The 24,478-nt window shown below is 46.3% G+C and overlaps 1 protein-coding gene and 1 long non-coding RNA gene across 3 annotated transcripts in view; one reads left to right on the top strand and one right to left on the bottom strand.

The window, feature by feature from the left end:
• The first annotated feature begins 1,603 nt into the window (after positions 1-1,603).
• LOC309535165 lies at positions 1,604-23,134 on the top strand. Its single transcript, XR_014221033.1, has 2 exons — positions 1,604-2,076; positions 22,700-23,134. It is a non-coding gene; the product is annotated as an uncharacterized lncRNA (long non-coding RNA).
• Positions 5,235-24,478, bottom strand: part of CHRM4 (cholinergic receptor muscarinic 4) — a 52,024-nt gene continuing 32,780 nt past the window's right edge. Inside the window, exons 2-3 of one of the 2 annotated variants that reach the window (XR_014220473.1) lie at positions 6,014-8,790; positions 5,235-5,950 (exon numbers count right to left, since the gene is read on the bottom strand). Coding sequence is in view for 1 of the 2 variants with exons in the window: in XM_082225375.1 (XP_082081501.1) it covers positions 7,343-8,790 (1,448 nt within the window). In the remaining variant the exon portion in view is untranslated. Of the gene's footprint in view, positions 8,791-24,478 lie in introns of both variants that reach the window. The other variant, XM_082225375.1, reaches the window with a different exon arrangement.

Here is a 24,478-nt window from a genome sequence, read left to right as displayed (position 1 = left end):
GCCACTTTGAGCTTGACAACGCTCAGTAGGCCAGGAAAAATCTGACAGACATTGACTGCAGGGCTGGGGAAAGGAGCTTGCTGTCCATTCAGATTTCCCTGCTGTTGTGTTTTTTTTAGGCCGATGGAGTGAAACAAACTTGACGTCGGGGATATTTAAAACAACCGCTTTGGGCAAGGTGAGAATAAATACAGGGTTTCTCTGCCAAGGAGAGCTCGAGTGATACGGCGTTGAGCTCCGGATACCTGTCAGCTTTCCAGAGCCAAATGGTCTGTCACAGGAAAAGTCTCTGTTGAGTTTCCTGCCTCTAGGCTGGTAAAGAAGGGCTTGGAGTAAGACCAAGGACAGTTAAACAAAGCAGGATGAGGCAACAGGGCCTTTCCTCTTAGACTGGATTGTAGGTGTTCTGGAGAGTGAATTTCCCCTGCAGTAGGAGGGGGGAACCTCTGGTCCACTGGACCCCCTGCTGTCATTTCCTCCAAGGGCCTACACCCTCCTTCGCCCTTCTGCCCTATTGCATCCCCATTTTCTTCACTGCTTGCCTTTTTTTTTTTTTTGCCAATGGGCTGAGCAGCACTGGGCTGAGGATGGGGGATCTCACACAAAGCAAAGTTTCGATCAGGGCAACCTCCTCACCCACCTTCACATTTGGCTGACTGGTGAGAAACCGTCTGAGCAGTGGGGTGGGGCTTCAGAGCATCTTGCTGTCAAACTGCCCATGAGAGATTTGTGTGAATACGGTGTGGAAATGGCTTTAACCCTGTCCACTGCTGGCAGAACTTTGTTCCTTAATTGCCCAAACTCTTACATGATTTTTATCTAGTCCAGCAATTAAGAAGGGGTTGAATTCCACACTGCGCTTGTCGGATTGTTCTGTCAGCGCAAGCATTTTGGCTTGCTAAATGAAACAGTCCCTCCTTTTCTCCTGCTGCATGCTGTTCCCATCCTCCCCCGAGCCAATTTCAGGGTATGGGGCAGCTAGGAGATTGGGGGGGGGGAGCCTTGTTGTGTGCAAACCATAGCCCTTAGACAGGGCTTCCACTGACAGGACTCATTCGTTCCATCCCTCAGTGTTTATTCTTAACTGGGCTTCTTATAGAAGACAATGCAGTCTTGCCTGCACCAACTTAAGAATACCTTGTAGGTAACAAGGGAAGGCAGCATTCCTAAACTGGAGGAGAGTGGATTCCTTCAGGCTTTGATTGTACCTCAAATATCTGAGAGGGAATGTGTGAGCAAGCAGACTAATGGTATTTTATTTGTCAGCTAGTAAGTAACTTGTGCACATATTTGCATGGCTGTCACAATGGGCCCTAAATCCCACAGCAGAAACTAACCTTGCATCTTAAACCAAGTCAAGTGTTACTGGGTGATTTCTCATCCCATCTGTCCTGGACGAGGAAAGCAAAGAACCTCAATTTGGTGTTGAGTAAATGGGCACCAAACAAGTCATCAACCCAGTATTTTACCAGTGTGGAGAAATGTCTTCAGTGTCTTTCATGGATGATCACTAGTCCAAAAGTTCATTTTAAGAAATAACAGTTTACATTTTATTTCAGAGAGCTGGTGATTCATTATGAAATGATTCATGTGCAGAAGCACTTAACATATATATTTTATTTTTAACAAGCAGCAAACAACAGCAAGATTTCCCTTTCATATAGAATTCTTGTATGAAAATCATTGGAACTTTCACTGGCTTGTGGTCGTGTTGTCTGGCAGTGGCCCTCCATTTTGTGGGCCTGTTTAATTATTGGAAGGCTGCTTTCTTCCCCTCTCCAGGACAACTTCCTTGTTTTTGCTTTGTTTAAAGTAGTCACACCTATTCCTCATGCTCTCCATGCCACAAAGCTGCTACTTTCATTATGGCAGGAACCAGAGATTACTAATGGGTCAAGGTCCTGGGCTTCCAATTAACTAGACAGGCAGGTGTCATGGCATTCCTCTTTCCCCGCCCCACAAACATTTAAGAAAGCAGGAGTGCAAATGCCATGAATATTTTACCAGCTGCTCCCTGGATTCCTTCAACTCATTTCTATCCTGAGTTGTTTTCATATTACCATCAGAGAGAGATGGGTGAGTTGTCAAAAGCTTATTAAGTCATTTGCTGCTTTCTCTCGCAACAGGATCTTCTTTAAAAAAAATATATAAAGTTTCTAAACTGCATAGTGTTGTATTTCTTTTTCTACAGAAGGTAAAATATATAAGTGCATAAAGTCAATTCAATAAAATTACCTTAGAAGCAATTCAATAAAATGCCATATTTTATGCTGCATGAACTGAATGGGTGGATTTGGGTAAGTGTATCTCCTGGCATTGCTTTCTGCTGCTCTTTACAAGTGCCAGAAAGAAGAAGTTGATACATTGGCCATGCTTGGCTGCATTCAGAGCTCTGGAAATTTACAGTAGCCTCTGCCAGTCTGTTGCCTTACAGAGGTTTTGCACTACAACTCCCAGCGGTGGCTGGGGCTGATGGAAATTGTAGTCGAGAACATCTGCAGGGTACCAGATGGGCAAAGGTGAGTTCAGGGGAATAGCTGGAAATCAGAAATCGGTTGTACTGTGTTAAATAGGGGTTTCTCTCTGGGCTTTATGAATGCAGCCTCAGTATCAAACACTGTTGAAGAGCTTTGGTGGCACCTTTTGCCATAATAAGTGTATCAGGCTTAGGGTGCTGTGGGACACTTCTTTTCGCTAGAAGAAACGTGGCCATGCTTCTGGAAATCTGTAGAATCTAAAATGCATCAGGACTCTGCAATTTGCAACATAGAAGTGCTACATATATGATTTCTTTCTACATTCAGAATTGGCATGCTCCAACCTCTTTTGCAGAAACAGCTTTAGGCCAGTTTCCCAATGGGAAAGAGTTCTAGCTTACTGGTGAAGTGCCTGTTGCACCTGCAAAAGGCCCCTTGCAGATTCCATATCCAGGTTGGGTCTGAAACGGCACTTGTCTTAAATCAAGGAGAGCCACTGCCAATCAGTGTAAACCAGGAGTAACCCTCCATTTGGTGAACGGTCAACCTGGACTTGCAAGACCAATGATCAGGGATGGTGGCTATCATGGTATAATATGAGTTTGACCAAACTGCGGGAGGCAGTGGAAGACAGAAGTGCCTGGAGTGCCCTGCTCCATGGGGTCATGAAGAGTAGGACATGACTAAACAACAACAACATCTGGAGAGTAGCCTGCTAGTTGCCCACAATATTGACAGTTCTGAGCCAGGTGGATCAATAGTCTTGACTTGATATCCATTCGTTTCTTATGCTCCTAGCCCAGGCTCATTCTGCTCTAGCGCTTCAAATATTGCTCAGCTAGGAGCTATTGGGCATCCCTGTGCGCTTTCCATTGAAATTAATAACAAGAGTCTGCCAAGTCAGGCCAGTGGCCCATCTAATCCATCATTCAGCTCTCCCAGCAGCTAGCCAGGTGCCTATGGGAAGCCTGCGAGCAGGACCTGAGCACAACAGCCCTCTCTCCACTTGTGATTCCAAGCAACTCCTATTCAGAGCCTTACGGACTCTGGCAGTGGGAGTCTAGCCAATAGGGCTAGCAGGCACTGTTAATGTCCACGAATTCGCCTAATTCTCTTTCAAAACCATCCGTGTTGGTGGCCGTTGCTGCCTCTTATGGGAGCGATTTTCACAGTTTAACTGTGCTGTTAGTTTCTTTTGCCTGTCCAACGTTCAGCTTCATTGGTTAGCGCTGAGTTCTAATATTATGAGATGTGGGGGAACCATAGAGTTGGAAGGGACCCTGAGGATCATGTAGTCCAACCCTCTACAATGTAGGAATATGCAGTTGTCAAATATGGGGACTGAACTTGCAACCTTGGCGTTATCAGCACCACACTCTAACCAACTGAGGGAAGCTTTTAATGTCTGATGTATTACGGTATTTTAATATTTTTTGGGAAGCTGCCCAGAGTGGCTGGGGAAGCCCAGCCAGATGGGCGGGGTATAAATAATAAATTATTATTATATTATTATTATTATTATCCAGGCCCTCCAAACCTTTCCCACTTTCTCTATGCCTGCATAATTTTACGTACCTCTACCATATTCTCTCTTACATTTTCCCTAAACTGAAAAGCTGCAGACACCAAATCCCATTTATTACAACTGGATTGGTGCAAAATCTATTTGTCTTCCCTTCTAGGATCTGTTCACACCGCACTTTATCTTTCTGTCCACTCACCATTGTATCCCAGTGGCCTCTTACTTCCATGATGACCCAGCTTGCCCTTCTGCCTCCCTGCAACTCCTCTCCCACGTGGGTCAAGTGACCTAGATTGGGAAACTCTTGGCACTGAAGCTGCCCTAACCTCTCAACCTCTTGGTGGAGGCAGCTGTTGTAGGTTTAGGCGGCTATTCTGCTGAGGCCAGCAAAAGAGCCTCCACATGGTCGGGAGTGCAGGCATGCTGCCCAGTCAGTACCTATTGACAAAGGGGCCTCTGAGGGTCTTTGTGTTCCTGCAGGGACAGCTGCCTGAATGCCTGCCCATCCCTCCTCGCTCTCCCCCCAGTGCACCCCTTCACTGATCAGAACAAAATCCCTGCCCCAGGCGCTTGAGCTCCCTAGAATTCCTCAGTTAATGCGGCATAATTGCTACCAGACCTGCACAGGGCTGGAAATGCTGCAGGAAGATTGGAACCAGACTCTGGGGCAGGGGAAGCTCCCTTGGGCAGACAGCGTGCAGGGCAGTGCCCAGCTAACCTGGGTCAAAGTGCGGGTTGAGTCTCCAGGGGTCCCAGAGGAGCTCATTCAGGATCGGTCCCAAAGCCATGAAAACTTGACAGAGAGTCACCCTCTTCAGATCCATCCCATTACTTTGGCCGAATGAGGCGTCCATTTCCTTTTGCCCAGGGAACCCTCTAATCACAGGAAAGGATCATTTGTGGGCTCCTGTGGGGGCAGGTTTCCTGCCTTGACCCAGCAGAAGAAGCTTGCAAAGTTTACTCAGCACATTCCATGCTGGAGAGGAAAAGTCTGGCGTCCTTGTCAATCGGCAATGATTCTTGCACTCAACCAGGAACTTCTCATAAACCATTGGCCTTTTGGGATGGGTCTGATGGAAGATGGAGCCCATGACACTGAGAGAGCTACAGAGCCCCATCCTTGTTTCATAATTTCAAATTTAATCCACCTTATGCCTAAACTGCTTGCGTGTGAGTATTGAAAGAGGACCCTAAAAAATGACCCAAAGAGCTAATATATTTACTTCAATTACTTTATTGGTTTAAGTGGGGCCCGCTGTTAGTTGTAACAATTAAAAAAACCTGCAAGGCATTTGGGGCAACATGATGCAAATTATTCTAAAGGCAGTGGCAGTATGGCTGCCTCCCCAGCAGAATGAAGCAGCAGCCTTTGGCCAACTACAATGGCGTCTCGCAGGCTGAGAGTCCTTCACCATGAGACGGAGACTTCCGTGCCTGTGTACACTGGCCCAGTCTATGCCAGGTCCTTGATCTGCATTTCTCGCTGACGTGCCTGAGGGTGCAGATACCCTCTGGGCTCTGGAGAAACTGAGCAACAGCTGGAATGGGTTGTTCTGTGCTGGACATCATGAATATCCTGGGATTTAGGCTGTACACTTTACACTGGAGCCCACATGCTGAGGACTCCATGACGACACCGACTAGAAGGGAGGTTAAATCCATTTACAAAGCTCGTGGCTATCTTCTTGATATGCCCACAGGCACTTGGAGCAGAAGCAAGCAGGGAGGTCTCTAGTTTCCCTCCCCCAGCCCCTATAAGCAAGGATGAAGAAACTGCAGCCCTCCAGCAGTTGCTGCACTACAACTCCCATCATCCTTGACCATTGTCCATGCTGGCTGCAGCTGATGGGAGCTAGAGTCCAACATCATGATGAGGGTCACCTGTTGCCCATTCCTACCCTACAGAGAAGCCTTTCCCAACCATGGGTTCCCAGACGGTCTCAGACTACAACTCCCATTATCCCTGACCACTGGGCATGCTGGCTAGGAATGATGGGAGTTGTAGTCCAACAACATCTTGGAACCCAAGGTTGAGAAAGGCTTCTACAGAGGAATCAAAATCTCTTCAGTAAAGGGTGCCTCCCTTAACCAAGTGCTTGGAGTCAGGAGGACACTGTGGTGCAGCTGGCATCTAAAAAAAGCAACCCAAAATGAAGGGAAACCCTGTTTACATTAAAAGAGGCTACATGGCCTTTGAAAGTCTCCCCAGTACAGGAATATCCCGCTATCGCAGATGCCTGGTGCAACGTTATCCTCCAAGGGCCTTGTCAAGCATTTGCTGCCTCAAGGACAGTCGCTCTTCACATCGACACAAATACCTTTGCAGAAGCATTTCCCTTGGCATGTGGTCAAAAATGTCACAGTGCTGACTGTCTCTCTGTGCGTGCGCACATGTGCCGTTTGCGATTTTTTATTGTTCAAAACAACTCAGGTGTGTCATTGTTTCAAGGTAGGCGTGAGTCTCTCCGTTCAGCAGGCTGGCTGGCGGGCACAGCTGCCTGCCGCGGGGAGACAGGATGGAGTCGGCACAGGATGAAAGGTCCTTAGGAAGCCTCTTAAGCAGGCAGGTTTGGTTCCAGCTGTAGAGTACTCTCCCTGAGGGGAACAAATCCCACTGGAAACTCAACCAGGAAAAGGGCTAGGATGTATGAAAGGGATTAAGTGTGCCTTGGTTGGTCATCTAGTTTTAGCATGCCCAGCCTAAGGCTCCAAGCAGAATCCACTGCCAGCTTGGTGGCTGGCGATGAGACAGTCCCCTTCTGTCTGCACATTCATAGTTTATGACTTTGTTAGCATTGCTGAACCTTCCCATTCTCTCTCTCTCTCTCTCTCTCTCTCTCTCTCTCACACACACACACACACACACACACACACACACACACACACACACCACAAGTGCAAAACCACCAAGACATCCATGGAAAGGAATAACTTCCATTTACATGTTTGTGTGTCCCACTTAGCACATCAGCATAGGCATCAGAAGGGGACACGGCTTTTATCTAGTGATATCAAAGGTTAATGGAAGTTCAGCCAGCATTTCAGGAGCAACAAGGCAGGGAGTGGGATCCACGAAGTCTGTCCATGACGCCTTATTGCAGCATCCAGTCCCTGACTTATTTCTCCTTCGTTTTCTGGAGAAGCGCAGTCAGGGGTCCTAGAGGCGCAAGGACTGCTTTGTGACTTGAAGGCCGATCAGGATTAAAAGGGTTGTGGGTTATCTCTGGTTTTAATTTTGCATTTGGTGAAAGGCTCCCTCTGGAATCTAGTGACACAGTTGCAGCAGTACATCTGTCTGGTTGGAGAAGAAAAGAACAAGTCTCCACAACACCTCGCTTCCAGATTATCTTGCCGTGCCAATGTTCCTGTACTGACACATGAGAAGGTGCTTAAAGGTTTTCTTGAAGGTGGCGTTGCAAAGAGCGTAACAAGCTGGGTTGATGGTACTGTTGACATAGCACAGCCAGTACCCGATGTACCAGACTGTGTCAGGGACACAATAATCGCAGAAGGTATTAATGAGGACCATCACGTTGTACGGCGTCCATGTCAGGATGAAGGCCAGTAAGATGGCAAAGATGGTTCTGGTGACTTTCTTCTCCCGGGCTGCCATTTGGCGCTTCTTCCTGACCTGACTCCTGGCAATGCTAGCAAATTTCCTGGCAACGTTCGCCGGGCGGCTGTTGGACAAGGTGATTGGAGTGGAGCTGGCTTCTTTGTCTGGGACAATCTCAATGGCGGTGACACATTCAGTTCCGGTTTGCTTTGTGACAATCTTAATTTTGGACCACTTGGAGGCAGGGTTAAGCCGTGTCGGGGCTGGGCTCTGCCCTTGATCAGCCGGTGCAATTTCCAGCACTGGCTTCTCTTTGTTGGTCTGGGTGATGCTCACTGTGCTGGATTCATTGGACGTCTCCTTCTCCTCTTGGTGGCCAGTGGTCTCTGACTGCTGTAAGGGCTGCTCTTCTACTTTCCCATTTTTTGCCTCCTCCTTCACCTCCGCCGCTTTCTTCGGAGAGTTGTTGTTATTCTGCTTGACCAAAGGGCTCTTCAGGAAGCCGAGTGACTTGGACTTCTTCTCCTTCTTGCTCTCAGGCTTGTGTCTTCTGATGCGGCTCCGGCTGGCCAGCGAAATGTGGATGTAGAGCACAGTCATGATGACCACGGGGAGGTAGAAAGCCGCGATGGCTGTGCCAAAGGTCACCGCCGGGTTGGAGAGGAACTGGATGTAACACTGCTCTTTCTCAACTGTCCTCTCCCCAACAATGAACTGCCAAAACAAGATGGCGGGCGCCCAGAGGATAAAGGACAATATCCAAGCGACTGCAATCATCAGCCCGGCCATTTTGGTTGTCCGCCTAGCTGGGTAGGTCAGGGGCTTGGTGACACAGAAGTAGCGGTCAAAACTGATGATGAGCAAGTTCATGACAGAGGCGTTGCTCACCACGTAGTCCAGAGCCAGCCAGAGGTCACAGACCACAGCCCCTAGTGGCCAATAGCCCTTGATGATGTAGACTGTGTAGAGGTTCATGGAAAAGACTCCAATTATCAGGTCAGCACAGGCCAAGCTGAAGAGGAAGTAGTTGTTTACAGTCTGAAGCTGGCGGTTCACTTTGATAGACAGCATGACCAAGATATTCCCTACCACGGTGACAAGGCTAAGCGACCCTGTGACGGTGGCTATGAAGACCATCTCCACCGTCTTATACTTGGGGGTGTCCTCCTTGGTGAAGTTGTCGTTGGTGAAGTTGGGCATCTTTATCAGCTGAGAAGACAAGTTGTATGCAGAATCTGCAGAAAGAGAGGCAGGGAGAGAAAGACATTGAAGAAATATTATGCATCTGCAACACTCGGTCAGGAACGTCAGTGTGGTGCAAGCCTTAAAGGGTCAGATGAGAACTGGGGAGACCCAGGTTTGGATCCCCACTCAGTAATGAAGCTCATACCTTGGCCCTGTTGACTAACTAGTCCAGGCATTAAGATGTGGAACAATACCTTGTTGAAAGGTATCTGTGCACTTCCATCTCCTAGACTTGGTCTGTGTTTGAAGCACATGACTTCCCTCTTCCCAAATCCTGGGAACTGTAGTTTCTTAAGGCTGCTGGGAACTGTAGCACTGTGGGGGCTAGTTCCTGGGATTTTTTGGGTGATGCCATGGGCTTTAAAAGGTCTAGTGTGTATGCAGCCTCAGAAAACATTTCAACCTGGCCAGCCTACAGAGCAATAGATAAAGCAAACCTGAACGTTACTGCCAGGAAGTTGCAGGAGGGCACTAAGCAACCTGGGAAAGAAGCCAGTGTCTTGTTCCACCCCTGGACGGATGGTCAGCTCAGCCAGAACAGCCGTGTCTCTTCAAAGCCCAGCATTTTCCCAGGCCTGTGTTATCTTTAACCCATGTCTGAAAAATCCTTCTGTACTGTTTCCTTCTGCCCCCAAATCTCTCCGGCCCTCTCCAAGGGAGCTATTTATGACAGCAGATTGCCTGGTGGAGTGGGGCAGCTTCAGAAGGAGCCCACAACCTTTTTCAAATTATTTCATGAGTTTATGTAGATGCACGGAGCTCCAGAGAAAACAAGTGAGATTGGGGAGGGGGGTTGTGACCATCTAATAGGGCTGTGGATCCTGCATTCTGTAAGGTTTTGCTGAGGGGAGCCCGCCCTCTGCTGGATATTCTTGGTATTGTGCCAGTGCAGTCAGCAGCCCGAGGACTTCTGCAAAGTCCGCCTCTTTTATAGCACAGTGTGCCCTTATACAGTGGTACCTCGGGTTACAGACGCTTCAGTTTACAGACTCCGCTAACCCAGAAATAGTACCTCGGGTTAAGAACTTTGCTTCAGGATGAGAACAGAAATCGTGTGGCGGCAGCAGGAGTCCCAATAGCTAAAGTGGTACCTCAGGTTAAGAACAGTTTCAGGTTAAGAACAGACCTCTGGAACGAATTAAGTTCTTAACCCGATGTACCACTGTAGAAGACTTTACCTAGGCCTGGGGACACATTCTTCTGTGCAAGTTGGAGAAATGTTCGCTGTTTGCCTGCGATACAGCGTTTGGCCACCGTAGCCACTTAAAATGAGTCAGTTTCCCTAAATTGTGTGCAGACAGTCTGTCAGGGCTTCTGGAATACCCCACAGGACCTGTAGGATTTTACTGGTACTTTCAGCATGGCTGCAAATGCTTTTGGGGAGCAATTGCCTAGATTTCCTACAGTGGCAGTTTTAAGGCGGAGCGACCAGTGCAGTCACAGTGGGAGCCACAATGCAGGGGCAGGAAAACAACACTGCAGGGTGGAGCATGAGAGGCAGGGAGAGCTGAATTTCAACATCCCATAGGGCACTGCTGAAATTTGGGAGCCAGTCCACCACTGTTTCTTTGCACTGTCATGCCCAGTGCACCACATTACACCATTCCTGGCTTAAGAGGGAAGCACACTTGTGCAAATCCTTTTTCTCCTTCCTGTCTTATCAAATGCACTGTGGACTGCATTAGGGCTGCCATACATCCAGAATTCCCAAGACATATCCGGAATACTGCAGTTGGCAGCAGTGGCCGGGCGGAAATCAGCCCTCCCAAAAAAGTCTAGGAAAATCCAGACATTTAGCAGCCCATGCCGATTTTCCATAAAAATAGCTCCCAAACGGCATATTCTGTTTTGCAATTTTGCCAAAAAAAGCTCAACAACTTATTAATCTGGGGGGTCCCTTTCAAATGTTCAGTTGCCCCAGGGGGCAGAGTGTCTGCATTTTCTTCCGGCCTTCCTAGGAATAAAAGAATCATAGAGTTGGAAGGGACCCCAAGGGTCATTCCTAGTCGAACCCCCTGCAATTTAGGGATCTTTGATAAGGAAGGCACAAGTTCCTCCTCAGTGAGGGGTTGGGAATCTGTGATTGCAGCTGTTGGTAGACTGCCCCTGTCAGCATAGTCAATGGGCAGGTCTGATGGCAGTTATAGTCCCAAAACATGGGGGGGGGGGCACCAGTTTGGGAAAAGTGGTTTCATATCATTCTGATCATTAATATATTTACTCAGAAGGAAGTCACACTGGTTTCAATATTGCTTCCGTCCATAGTTTATGTGCAAAAATGTAATGAAAATAAATATTACAAAAATAAGGCTTGCATACAAATGTTTAGGACTGCAGCCTTAATTCTAATTCTAATTTAAGATTTTGTTTTCATTATTATTTGTCTTCCCCAGGTGCTTCTAAAATTCGAGAGAACAATAAGAGGAAGCCTCCTTGATCTGTCTCTGAGAAGCAGGATCTGAGTGGGTAGAAAGGATTGCTTTTAGCAGCGGCATAACAGAACATACAGCTCAACGGGGGGAGGAAATTTCTGAGCATAGCGATGCAGCGATGGAAAGTTTTACCTGTTGAATTTCTGCATGTTATGCAGCTCTTAAAGGCGTAGGAATGCTGGCAGAAAAAAGGGAGCAAGCAATCATGGGTACCAGGTTGCACCAGAGGTCTCTTGACAAATAGTTCAGTAAAATAATCCAGATCGCTCAAGTAAGTGACTCGTAAGTCAGGCTAGTGAAGCAAGTGAGAATAATATTAATATTCCCTGTTCAGAGAGCGAGAAGGAGGCAACTCTGAGGTGAAAAGGGCAGGGGCGGGGAGCAAAATGGCGATGAAACAAATACTGTATTGAAAGGAATGGTGAAATCTACCTCTAGACAAGGTTACATCTATTTACTCTAAATTCAGCTGAGACTGAATGAGTTATTATTGTTATTCTTGATTAAATTTAAATGGCTGGCTATCAATAAACCTCCTCTGGTAGCTTACAAAACACACGAAAAACCAAATTTCATACTATGTTTATAAATACAAAGTTCAGTAAGTAAAACAACCAAAATCAGTAGCAATTGGTGCGATGCAGCGACAGGTCTTTCATTTGCCCTCGCTGATTAAAATTGGCACCCACCAGTTAATCAGACAAAGTTTTAATCGGTTAATCTACCAATTGAACCAATTAAACCCCGCAGTCCTAGTTGAAAAACTCTCGCCCGATCAGAAAAGCAATTTGACTATTCCATCACATACATGAACAAGCCTTTGCAAGATAATTCCTAACTCTTGACAGGGGGGACGGCGGGGGGGGGGAGAGAGAGAGAGAGAGAGTCTCTGAGACAGGCCGTGTCACTTCACTGCCTAGAAGTGGCTGCCGTTTCTAGGTCAGCTTCTCAGCCTGAAGCTACCAATTATCTCCTCCGGCCCTGGCCAGGTTCTGCAGATTTTAATAGGACAATGAAATCCTTGCTCTGTAAACCAGCAGCTCCCCCATTTCCACAAGCTCCTCCAGAGATGGCTTCAGTGTATCATCCTTGCACAATCCCCATGTGATGGGAAACAGTTCTGACAGCCTGAGGCTGTTTCCTTCTCTCTCCTCAACCTCCCAAGCCACCCAAGGCCCCGTAGCTGGAATAAATGAAGGATGAACTCCACTCAGAGGCAGCCTGAGAGAAAGCTGGTGAAACAGCGCCATATCCCCAGTTAAGTTTTTCCGCACAGTGAGATTAGGATGGAGAAGATGTTGTGGATGAGTCCAGGCTGTGTGGGCAATAATAAAACATTAGCAAGTCCTTTCTACTTATTAGCCTGGTTTAATAAGACAAGGTCTTGTGAAGTCAGAACAGAACTGAACAATATATATAGGAAAACTCCCAGTGGAAATATCCTGTTTTGTGACAAGAATCAGATAGGTAGCCGTGTTGGTCTGCCATAGTCAAAATAAAAAAATTCCTTCCAGTAGCACCTTAAAGACCAACTAAGTTAGTTCTTGGTATGAGCTTTCGTGTGCATGCACACTTCTGTGTATCTGAAGAAGTGTGCATGCACACGAAAGCTCATACCAAGAACTAACTTAGTTGGTCTTTAAGGTGCTACTGGAAGGAATTTTTTTATTTTGACTGTGACAAGAATGTTTCAGTTACAAGACAGCTTATTATACTTGGGCAGTGGAAAGCTCGGTTTGAATCTGCCAAAAAGCCGACAGAATGCCTTTAAGCTAAGTCACTATCTCTAGGCCTAGACAACCTCGCAAGGCTGTTAAGAGGATAAAATGAGCACTTTGAAATAGGACTGGGTAGAAATATGAAGGAGGGAGGGAGCGAGGAGATCATGGGAATTTGGTTTGTTGACAAATTTCTAGCTGCAGAATCTAATTTTGGTTGAGATGGAGGCTAGATCATTTTCTTCTTCTGCCAAAGGTAGAAGCAGTGAAAGTACTGGGAGAAATGTAAGTCAGCAAGCCAACTTTTGTGAAAAGCCCCTTTTTCATCAGAATCAACTGGAATTCAGATGCAGTTTCTTTTTACTTTTTGAGTAATGGCTTCTTCACGCCATATGGACTAGGTTGCACATAATGCCAAACCATAATTAAAACAAATTGAGGTTCATAAGCCGACAACAGGCAATGAACAAACCATAGCTAAGCTGCTGTGGTTTAGATGCTTGAATAAACCATGGCTTAATACACTATAGTTTAACAAACCATTGCTTAGCATTATGTGCAAACCAAGCCAGTGGGACTGGCTTCTGAGTCTTAGCCTTGCATGGCACAAAGTGAGCATTCTGGTGAGCTGAAATAAAACATCAACAAATCAGTTTCTCCCTCTTCTCTCTCACGAGTGCGTTTTCTGCTCATGACGTTTCCCTAACCCTGACCATTTCCCTTTGCCCCCAGTGTCATCCATCCCCTTTCTTGTGTCTCTTTCCCCTGTTTACTGCTGTCTGGCATATCTATAGAGTGCAAGGGCCCAGGAGAAATTGCAGATCTGACGCAATGATGTTTTGAAAAAGGTTCTCTGGGCATGATAACCATTGGGAGCGATAAAGATAGATGCCAATTGGATTTGCTCCTCACCACTCTTCTGGAGAGGTCAGCAGATGGCTTTGCAGACACACTTTGACCAGTAATCTGGGACAAACTCAATTTCTGTCCTCCTCATCCCCTACCTCCCACCTTTGTGTTTTACAGATGGTTTGGCTTCCTCTATGGTTGTGTTCACACTGCTCTTTACTCTGCCTCCACCATATCTATCCTGTCATTTCTTACGAAATTCTGAGTTTCGGTACCTTTCCCCTCCAAACCAGCTTTGATCCAAATTGAGAAAGAAGAACAACCTGGCTGAGTGTTAAGCAGGTAATGGATTCACAGCCTATATATTGCCATCACCTTCGTGGCCTTGTTACACCTGGGAGGTAAGATTGAGCAGTATGGTTCAAGAAAAGAAATCCAAAAAGTCAGAGAGGCTATTACTGGGTGGGAAAATGGGGGAAATAGTTTTCCTAAACACACTTACTAGGAGAGTAGGCATCAGTGAACATAATAAGACATATACACAGACATACATGGGCATAGCAAGGATTTTTGTTGGGGGTGGGCAGCCCAAGTTTTTGAGCTTTTTTCATGGGTAAATATACCCCCAAGACTTTGGTTGGGCGGCAGGCTTCTGCTAGGGGGACAGAACCTAAGTTAATTGAGTACTTTCAATGCTTTCCAATAATTTGCATGTGTCAGGGCTGCCTCAGGTCTCAGCTCACAAAAGACCAACGCCAGGCTCTTCTTATATACAAGGATGTTTATTGCAGTTCATTATCGGTTCCACAACCGAGGCGCGCAGCCCCGCGTCTCTTAGGCTAGACGTTTGAAGTCCCCTCTGAATCAGTCCCGCCCCTACACCAGCTTAAGAGGCTTGTGCTAGTCCACCTCTTCCTGTCTTTCCTTTTCCGCAGGGTCTTTCTGCCCCCCTGGGTTCCTTCCCTCCTGCTCTCTCCTGAAGCGGATTCCTCAGATGCCTGTTCCCCCCTCCTTCGTGCTTTGGGGCCAGGCTCCTCCTCCGGGCTCTCTCCATTTCCGCGCGCCTCCACATTTGAACTTGGCGCGCGTTCGCTACCCCTGACCTTCCTCTTGACACTTACACTACTCCCTGTACTACTCTCCGCCTTTTCCGGCAGGACGTCCTGCCCCGATCTCCTTCCCCTGTCTCCATCCTGCTCCGCTCCGTGTGTCACACTGGGAACTCCACTCTCTTCAATTCGTTCCTGCTGGGAAGCCGGCCCCGATCTCCCACTCCTACTCGGGGTTTCCCTGCTGCTTCCCTGCTCCTGGCAGGTCCCCCCTGTGACCCCCCTTGGCCTGACTAGGGGCGCCCCCTTCTGGGAATCCTCCGATTCACTTGAGAGACTCATGGAAGACCTCAAGTCATTGTCATCCTCTTCCTCACTGTCCTGGGATTCTTCCCCATCGCTCTCCGTCTCCCCCCTCACCTGTGCCTCTGTCTCTGAACCCCTGACAGCATGCTATAGCCATGCAGACATATTGCATGTTGAGAGTACATAAGCCCCTCTGCCTGAGGACTAGAAACTCTGCATCATTCTGATATGTCTTCAAGTCCTTAGAAGACACGACTTATCACTTTTCTCCATGCCATAAGGACTACCAACCTGAGATGTCTGTGTACACCTATGAATTTGTGCAGGGGGAGAATTGCTCTGTGCATCTAGCATGTGTTGGACTTTAGAAGGCAACATGTTAGTTCAGGTCCCCAGAATGGAGAGATGTTTTAGCAAAAAAAAAAAGCATGCAGAATGCCCTCCCCCAGAAAACCCATCTTGTAAGGCAAAAAAATCATTTCATTTAGGCAATGATTGAAGTGCACACAAGAAAGCAAAATATTCAAAGACATAATTGCCAAACATCAGAGTTACAGTACAGAGACATGGAAGATAGACTGCCTAGACGGGATTTTTTTAAGAGATCAGAAGGACAGGAAAAAGAAAATAAAAAAGATTTTACAGACCATAAAATCTCATGTTTTCAGTATGCTACCCAAACTGGCAGCAAGTGACTAGATTTCATACTCGTTGCTGTGAAGGCAGTGCTTATAGATTTCCCAATTTATTTATTTTCTTTCTAGAGCCCCTCAGGCTATGCTGAACTTCCTGGGGTATGGATGTGTGCATGCCTGCACACTGCAGACACATGGATGTGTGCATGCCTGCACACTGCAGACACATGGATGTGTGCATGCACACAAATGACAGCACAGTCCTATGTGTGTCCACTCAGAAGTAAGTCCCACTAAGTTCAGTGGGGCTTTCTCCCAGCTAAGTACATATACAGCCTAAGTCTCCTTCCGTCTTGCTAGAATACCCTCAGATATGTTCTCTAAATGGGAAAGTGCAGCAACTAAAAACAGGCTAAGTGGAAGCATCTGCCCAATAAGAATAATCACCAGGGGGAGAAAAAGGACAAACACTAATAAGTCTGTAGGAGGAACATGTAGATACGGGAACAACATGAATTAGATAAACCAATTAATTTCTCTAAGCCATATGAATGTAATCTCCTCCCAGAGGAGATTGGCCTCTGATCTGTGGTTATTAAATCAGGACCTTTGGAGAAGAACAGAGCTTGGGAAGAGGTAGGCTGGTGGGCTGTCTCCTTCCCAGACAGCAAAAAGGGTTGATGTGATTATTTATTTCCTTTTAGATGCATTATAAGAAAACAAAACAAAACAGGCTTTCTGGTACCCATCCAAATCAGCAGGCTGCCTCCAGCATTGAAACCTACATATTCCCCTTTCCCCATGTCAACTCTATACCTCTCCCTACCAGGAAACAAACAAACAAACCAGGGCAGAGCCCTCATCACAAACTTGGACTCTAAGGAAACTCAATTTTGCTGTCAATAAATGTGGCAAGAATGCGCACTGAGAGCCATAACCCGAACAAGAGATCTGCGGTAGCTTTCTAAAACAACAATTTGTGACAAGGCAATGAAGAATTGTAATGCTCTTGTTAGGGCTGGAGTAGTGGTGGAGGAATGCTTCAGATGTAGGGCACTTCTTTTGGTGAAGGTTTAAGGCATGAGCAGAGTCCTTGAGGAGGCAAGCGATTTATGGAGATTTCTAGGGTATGTGGTGTTTTGGAGGAGGGCCTGTCCATGCATATTCAGTTAGTAGACATTTTTAAAATAAATCTATGATGTGGCCACACGCGGAACACACTCCATACACCTTTGCTGGTGAAAAGGTTTGGTTTGGTGAAAAGTGCTAAATATATGGAAATGGAGGTTTGGCACACACAAAAAGGTTAAAACTCCGCCAAGAATGATTGTTGTTCTCATTGTAAGTGAACTGATCAAAAGGCGGACAATCTTCTTGAAATGAATGATGGATTCAGAGATAACGAGCAACAATGGTCAGTTGAGTACAGTTTTCGAGACGATCTCTCACATTTCCTACCAAACCTATTCCGCCTCCTCCAATGCCTGCAATTCATATATCTGCTCTGCATATGAATAATTGCTTTTTATCTCTCGCCCAGATTTCATTCTGCTTATGTCAAACAGGTTGTTTGGGTAAATAATTCATCACAACTGCAAACTGCAATTTTTCGCACCCCTTCTACCCACATTTGAAAAGAGCGGTGGCAACGTGCAAAATGTGTAAAGTCATGATCAGCAATTCAGACAACCTGTTCAAGCCTCGTGGTGGCCGCGGCAGGGGGTGGGGAGGGCAAGGAGCATACTTCATCACATACAGGTTGGAAGGTTGTGTGAACTAGCTCTAGCTCTAGCAGTGAAACTAAGGAGATCTTTAATGGTACAAAAACTAAACAGTGTGTGACTCTGAGAAGCCAGTCATCAACTACTATTCCCTGTACGTCATCAACTTGCTGTTCACACTACATACAGTTCACACACACACACACACACACACACACACACACACACACGGGTTTACTTTCAATAAGTAGGATCTTGGTTTTCGATCCATGTTGCTTGCTTGGTAACAGCAACAGCCAATTATATCACACATGGGTGAATCAGAGATATAGTGCTCAGCTGCCAGGCACCAAATACACAATAATCAATGTGAAGAAATCAAGTAATAGATTTTTTTCCTAGACATTCCTTCAGAAGTTTGCTCCAGGTGTTTAGTGGTTCAGTCTTTCGTTCACACAGCAATGCTGTTAGGAGGTTGTTTGCTTAGCCAGTTAGTTCATGGATTTTACATATCGTGGTCTATGGTTCTACAGTCGCTAAGGAGAAGAAAATGCCACCAATGAATACTCAGAAGGAAAAAGAACTAAGAACTGCATAAGTGCTTGAAAAATAAATGAAATTGTACCTTCATGTGGAAGGGAGAACACTGATGGAATGAATAAGATAATGGTGCAAAAATATAATGAATGCCATGTTCCTTCTCCCTTCCCCCGCCTCCTCATTACGCCTTTTCCCTTAGCAGGAGCGCTCGTAGACAAAGGCACTTTGCAAGTATTTTTTAAAAACGTGCTTTTTGTTGCTATCGGTGTAATGGTTGGTGTGTTAAACGTGCTTCTATGTGCCATGCGAAAGGGGTGGGAGGGTTGGAATCAGGTAGACAAAGGCTACGTGTGTCCCTCTCCCCACTGTGTTTCAAGTCACATTTTTTATATCGCTTTACACCCAGAGAGGGGGGCAGAGATGCCACCACCTGATGTACATTGTCTCCTTCGTTTCCTTTCACCTGCAGCTATCTCCTAGTCAATGGAGCTATCATCCACACATGTGCAACAGCCACACCTCAGCTTGACCGTAGCTTCCAATTTCTAATGAAACGGAAGCTGGTTTGAGGGAAAACTCATTGGGCAACAGTGCTTCTCAAGAAACTGCAGGATACATACGGATTGTGACTAACCTTATGGGTGGTCAGCTTCAAACACCAATAGTGGGAGCACACTGGAGCCTGGAGCAAAGGGTCAAGTGTACACAGCCAAAGAGGGGTGGGAATCCTAACCCTTTTTACCTGGGAGTGAGCCCCATTGAATTCAATGGCTCTTACATCTGAGCAGACATGAATAGGGTTGCAGTCTTAATAAGCTTAAAGGTTTGGGATGATCAGGATGTGGGATTAAGAGATGACATATATAACAGATCTAAACTTTCAGAAATGTATCTTGATACATTTTCATTGCATGGGGGCGTAGGAGCCAACTCCTAGGGGCCAAGGTCCCTTCGGATCCCCCAATAAAATATTTGAGGGGGCTGGCCTTCCACCAAGTTGATGGGCATTCAAATGGTATGTGTGAGATTGATTATGGGGACAGGGCTTACCTGCCCCCCCCAATATTTTATTCAAGTTGGCACCCCTGCAAGGGGGCCTGATAGTATTGTTCATACACAATATGTTTAAAGTCTCCATAGGGATTTATTCCCTTTGTATTATGTCAAAGAGTTCAGAGCAAAGTACCGTATTTTTCGCTCGATAACACGCATCTGACCATAACATGCACATAGTTTTTAGAGGAGGAAAACAAGGGGGAAAAAATTCTGAATGAAACAGTGGATGTATCATTTTTGTGCTTCATGCTGTGGCCACAGACATGTGATTTGACGGTGAGTTTGGGGTAGCCCAATGCAAAGATCCTGAGAATCCATGTGGATCCGTGCTTTGTAACCACGTTTTAAGTGGGGAGGGAAGGAAAAACATAGAAGGGACAAGGAGCACCGAGAGGGGTGTGCGGAGAAGCAGCTGGCTAAGAATGCAGGAGAGGGGTTTTACCGGAGGGAGGAAAGGAAGGCAAAAGTTCCCCCCATGCACCCACCCAAGCCAGCCAGCTCTCTCTCTCTCCCCCACCTGCCTGTTGCAGCACCGGAGCACGAGAGGAATTAGAAGGAAGGACGCTCTGCTTTCCCCTCTGCTTGCCTGGAGGGGAGGGGTTTTCTCTGCTCTTTGTTCCGTTTGAGCAAACACAGTAACAAACAGAAGCAGGTGGGCAGTAAGACCCTGAGGCATAATGCAGGAAAGCAGCAGCTTACTCTTTTCAAGGCTTCCCTTCTCCGGACGATTGATATTTGCCTGATTTTTGCCTTCACTCGCGCCTGTCGGCTCCAGGGACCACACATTCGCTCAATAACATGCACAGACATTTCCCCTTACTTTTTAGGAGAAAAAATCTGTGTGTTATAGAGGGGGAAATACGGTACATACTGCAGATCTTCCACCACCACCACTGCCAGTTTATCTTCACGAAAACCCTGTGGAGGGGATTAGATTGGCCCAAAGTCACCCAGTGACCTTCATGGCTAGGTGGGGATTCGAACCTGCATCTCCCTAGTCCTAGTCCGATGTGCTGACCACTACACAAACACTGCCTGACCTGTTCCACAAAAGCACAGAGAAATTACCTCAGCCAGAGGAAGCAGAGGTAGATCAACCTCCCCTCTTCAGAGATTGTAGTTACGGCCTGCAGGGCTTCTAGTGGGACATTTCTCCCCTCCTTGGTACTCCTGCCAGCGGGGCTAAAAGCTGTAACCTGAGTAAATCCCATTGAATTCAATGGGATAGGTGTCAAATTGAATTTGATGGGACTTATATAGACTTGCTCTGTAAAATCTAAGCAGCTTTCTTAGTGTATGGAAACTTCTTGCACCAGCAATCTGCAGATAAAAAGATCCTGCATGTAGATGTCTAATGAAGCCTTTGCAAATGTGCACTAAGGATTCACACTAAGGCCGTTTTCCATGGGCATAGCCAAGGGGGACAGGGAGGGGCAGTGCCCCCCAATCAATAAAAATCAATAATAATACATAGCTAACTGAGGTTCTGCCCCCCCCCACAAAAGGCCTGCCTCCCCCTAACAAAAATCCTGTCTATGCCCGGGCCCTTTTCACTGGAACATAAGCTGGAGGAAAGATCCTGAGCAGCTTCTACAGTATAGGTAGGATCAGGTGTGTGTGTGTGTGTGTGTGTGTGTGTGTGTGCGCAATAAACCTGCCCTCCTTCCAGTGCAAGTCTATCCCTGCTTAGAAGCCTCTGTTTTGGCAAATGAAGTTGCCTCTGTGAAGTCCATAGCCCTTAATGCTCCTGTGCCCTACTCATGGAATGTGCCAGGAGTCTAAGGAATCCTGTTTCTATAGGAACCTGGTTTTGGTGAAGAGATTCACCGGCACATGTGGCCAACAGCCACTAGGTGGCGCACTTGATTCTGGGAAATACGCTTTAAAAAGCGAAAGCCTCCTCTTGCTGCGCTAACAGTAAGTGGTGTTGATAGGTCAATACTATTACATCTGATTGATCAGTGTGGCACTGCCAAGACTATGGCATCCTACTGATAACAGCTTTGATCCTGTTAACAGGCAGGGTTCTTCTCCAGCTGAGCCCCAGACAGTTGTTTGCAAAGGTTGATTTGGACAATACACTTTTCGCCTGCGGAGAAACTCCTGACATAGAGGAGCACAGCAAACTGATGCGATACTGAGTTGGACTCCTGGTCCATCCAGTTCAGCGTCAACTATACTGATCAGCAGAGTTTCAGGCTGGAGATATTCCCATTCTTACCTGAGAATGAACCTGAGAGCATTTGCATGCAAAACAGATGCTCCACAGATTCCTCTTAACCTTGCCAGGCATGTGCTTATGTGAGAAAATAAAGGTATGAAATGAGTCATCAGAACTATGGACCACAATAATGCCCAAGTACTCAGTAGCACTTTCTCCCCAGCTCCCGTTGTCACAGAAGAGTTTGGATTTGATATCCTGCTTTATCACTACCCGAAGGAGTCTCAAAGCAGCTAACAATCTCCTTTCCCTTCCTCCCCCACAACAAACACTCTGTGAGGTGAGTGAGGCTGAGAGACTTCAGAGAAGTGTGAGTAGCCCAAGGTCACCCAGCAGCTGCATGTGGAAGAGTAGGGAAGCGAACCTGGTTCACCAGATTACGAGACTACCGCTCTTAACCACTACACCACACTGGCTCCCAGCAATTGCACCACACTGGCTCCCAGTAATTGCTGAGACATCCACTGCTTGCTTCACATGTTATTGTCCGTCATCTGTCTGTCTGTCTATCCGTCTAGTTACTTTGTCAAATGCTTTCCCTCTCCCATTGCAATCAAAGCAAATCGAAATAATTCACAAATGAAAACAATTTGGACCTCAAAGTAAATCTAATGATCAGCAGGCAAGAAGGCTAACCAGACAACACCAATAGCAAGATCTCCGTAAGTGACTGTGGGAACAGGCAAAACAACAGCAAAATATAACTGAATGGCTGAAAGCACAGTGACAGCTTCCCTCCAGAAAGAGAGGAGATATAGATAAATATGCTTGTCCATGTGAGTGCATACTATGGGAAGGTTGAGACTGCTGTGGTGGACAGACAGAGTACTCTGTGTATTCCCCACCCCTCCTTCCTAAGGCTCTCATTATAGTTTAGCTTGAGGGCCTGGCTGCTTTCTAACAGTGCTGATGTGCTTTGCAGTCACATTCAATCACTCCAACACAAAATTCATGCACAGCTAATGAAAGGATGCATCCAGTTTGGGTTTGGTGGCATCTTCATTCGCAGGGCAAATTAACCTACAGAAAAGCAGGACCTGACTCGGAGGGGCTGCAACCCAGCATCTGTGTTGCTGTCATGATGGAGAAGCCCTGCTGGTAGTCTCATTTGGCTGAAGCAGTGTGAGCGGCTGCTTTTCCCCGGCAGGGTCTGATCACTAGGAGTATCCTATGTCAGGACTCCATCATGTCCCCTTTGCCAAATATTGTGGCCAGTAAACTAAAGCAGATATTGGATTATGAGCTTTTTGTCAATACATACTTAATTCTAGCCCTTTCAACCTTGTAGATGAGAATCTTGCAATATAGAACACTAGGTCTGGGTGAAAGGTTGGGTTTTTAACCATGTTCTTTTTTATATTTCTGCCTGCAGCTGATCTCCAACCTCAAAGTAGCTTCCACCATAAAACACAAGAGAAAGATGGACCACATTGCCGTTTAAAACACCTGATGCATAATAATGTATTTACTGACTTCTCTTGAGTCGGGAGCATTCAACTTTTGAGCTGCAAATAACTCTTTCTCAGAAGAAGGGCAGCTGAAGGCTTGTGCAAATGTTGTGTGTTTCAAAGATGTAGAAGGCGACTTGTGCTCCTAGCACTGTGTATGATTCACAATTCAGTTATTGCTACTGAATGTCAGTCATTGGCAAAATGTTCTTAGGGGTTTGTAGTAAGTGAAGGCTATCTGCTTAAAAAAATTAAAAAAACCCAAATACAATGATTTCTTTTGGAAGTACAATAAGCACCTACTTGTCAGTGCCTGTGACATCACCGATAATGAGATAATAAATTATTCCTCCCCCAAACCTCAACTGAGGTGCACAGTTATGAAACTGGTTTTAAATATACAGAATGGTTTAGCTCATTAAAAAAAAAATACCATGCACACCTGCATTGGGGGGGGGCAACACCTGTCCACATAAGTGACCTGACTTCTCAGCAGTCTTAGCTGTCAGGTGGCCAAGGTTGGCACAAACACACACAAGGATGTGCCTGAATACAAATAGTTCAGCAATAGCACTGGCAGCTCTGGGTGGGTAACTCTTCCTCTCCTATAACTACAAGTGTTGCAAAATCTGGGCTGAAGTCAACAACTAGAACTAAGACCTTCAAATTGCTCTGTAGGAAAGCGATGTTTTGTACCAGCCCTAATGCACGGCATGGGGAGAGAACATTATTAATCAATGCAAACATCATTAATAGCTCAGAGGAGATGCTTCTACATATGAACCAATACAGTGTTCATTATGAGATAATAAACTCAACTTTATTGTGTCTCTTCATCCTCTGGGAAAACGCAGCTAATATGATGTATATGCCATCATGTGCCAGCCATGGCCTTCTGCCATTTACATTGGCCAAATGTGTTGTCGGCATGAGAATAAATGAGCACAAATCAGGCATGACAAATGGTAACAACTCAGGGAGAGCATTCGGGACAAAACTTGAAAGTAGCCATACAAAATAAATAAATGCATTAGAAACAAAAATCAAACAAAAAGACTCTGTGCAAAGCCAGATTTGACATCATCAGACAAGGGCTGAATAGGCAGCGGTCAGCAAACTTTTTCAGCAGGAGGCCAGTCCACTGTCCCTCAGACCTTGTGGGGGGCTGGACTATATTTGGGGGGGGGGATGAACGAATTCCTATGCCCCACAAATAACCCAGAGATACATTTTAAATAAAAGCACACATTCTACTCATGTGAAAACACCAGGCAGGCCCGACAAATAACCCAGAGATGCATTTTAAATAAAAGGACACATTCTACTCATATAAAAACATGCTGATTCCCGAACCTTCCACGGGCCGGATTTAGAAGGTGAGTTGGCCGGATCCGGCCCCCAGGCCTCAGTTTGCCTACCCATGGAATAGAGGCTAAGAGCTTGTCCACACTTCTGCTCGTCCTGTGCCTAGAAAGCAGAGGCTGAAGCCATTTTCCCTTTGCCCCACTCCTTTCCCAGGGAAAACCCACTCTTTAGCTCTAAATCGGAACAAATGGCAAAGAGTGATCTTCCCTGAGGGAAAGCGGTGTGACAAGCAGAAGTGTGGCTAAGCCCTTATAGCATAAAGTTATGCATGTTTTACTTCGAAGAAAGACAGCGTTCCCTGGGGTTACCCCCAGGTAAAGTGTCCATAGGACTAGGGC

This window comes from Podarcis vaucheri (genome assembly GCF_965113315.1).
Source record: "Podarcis vaucheri genome assembly, chromosome: 1".
Classification (NCBI taxonomy): domain Eukaryota; kingdom Metazoa; phylum Chordata; class Lepidosauria; order Squamata; family Lacertidae; genus Podarcis; species Podarcis vaucheri.
This window is presented reverse-complemented; position numbering and strand designations above follow the sequence as displayed.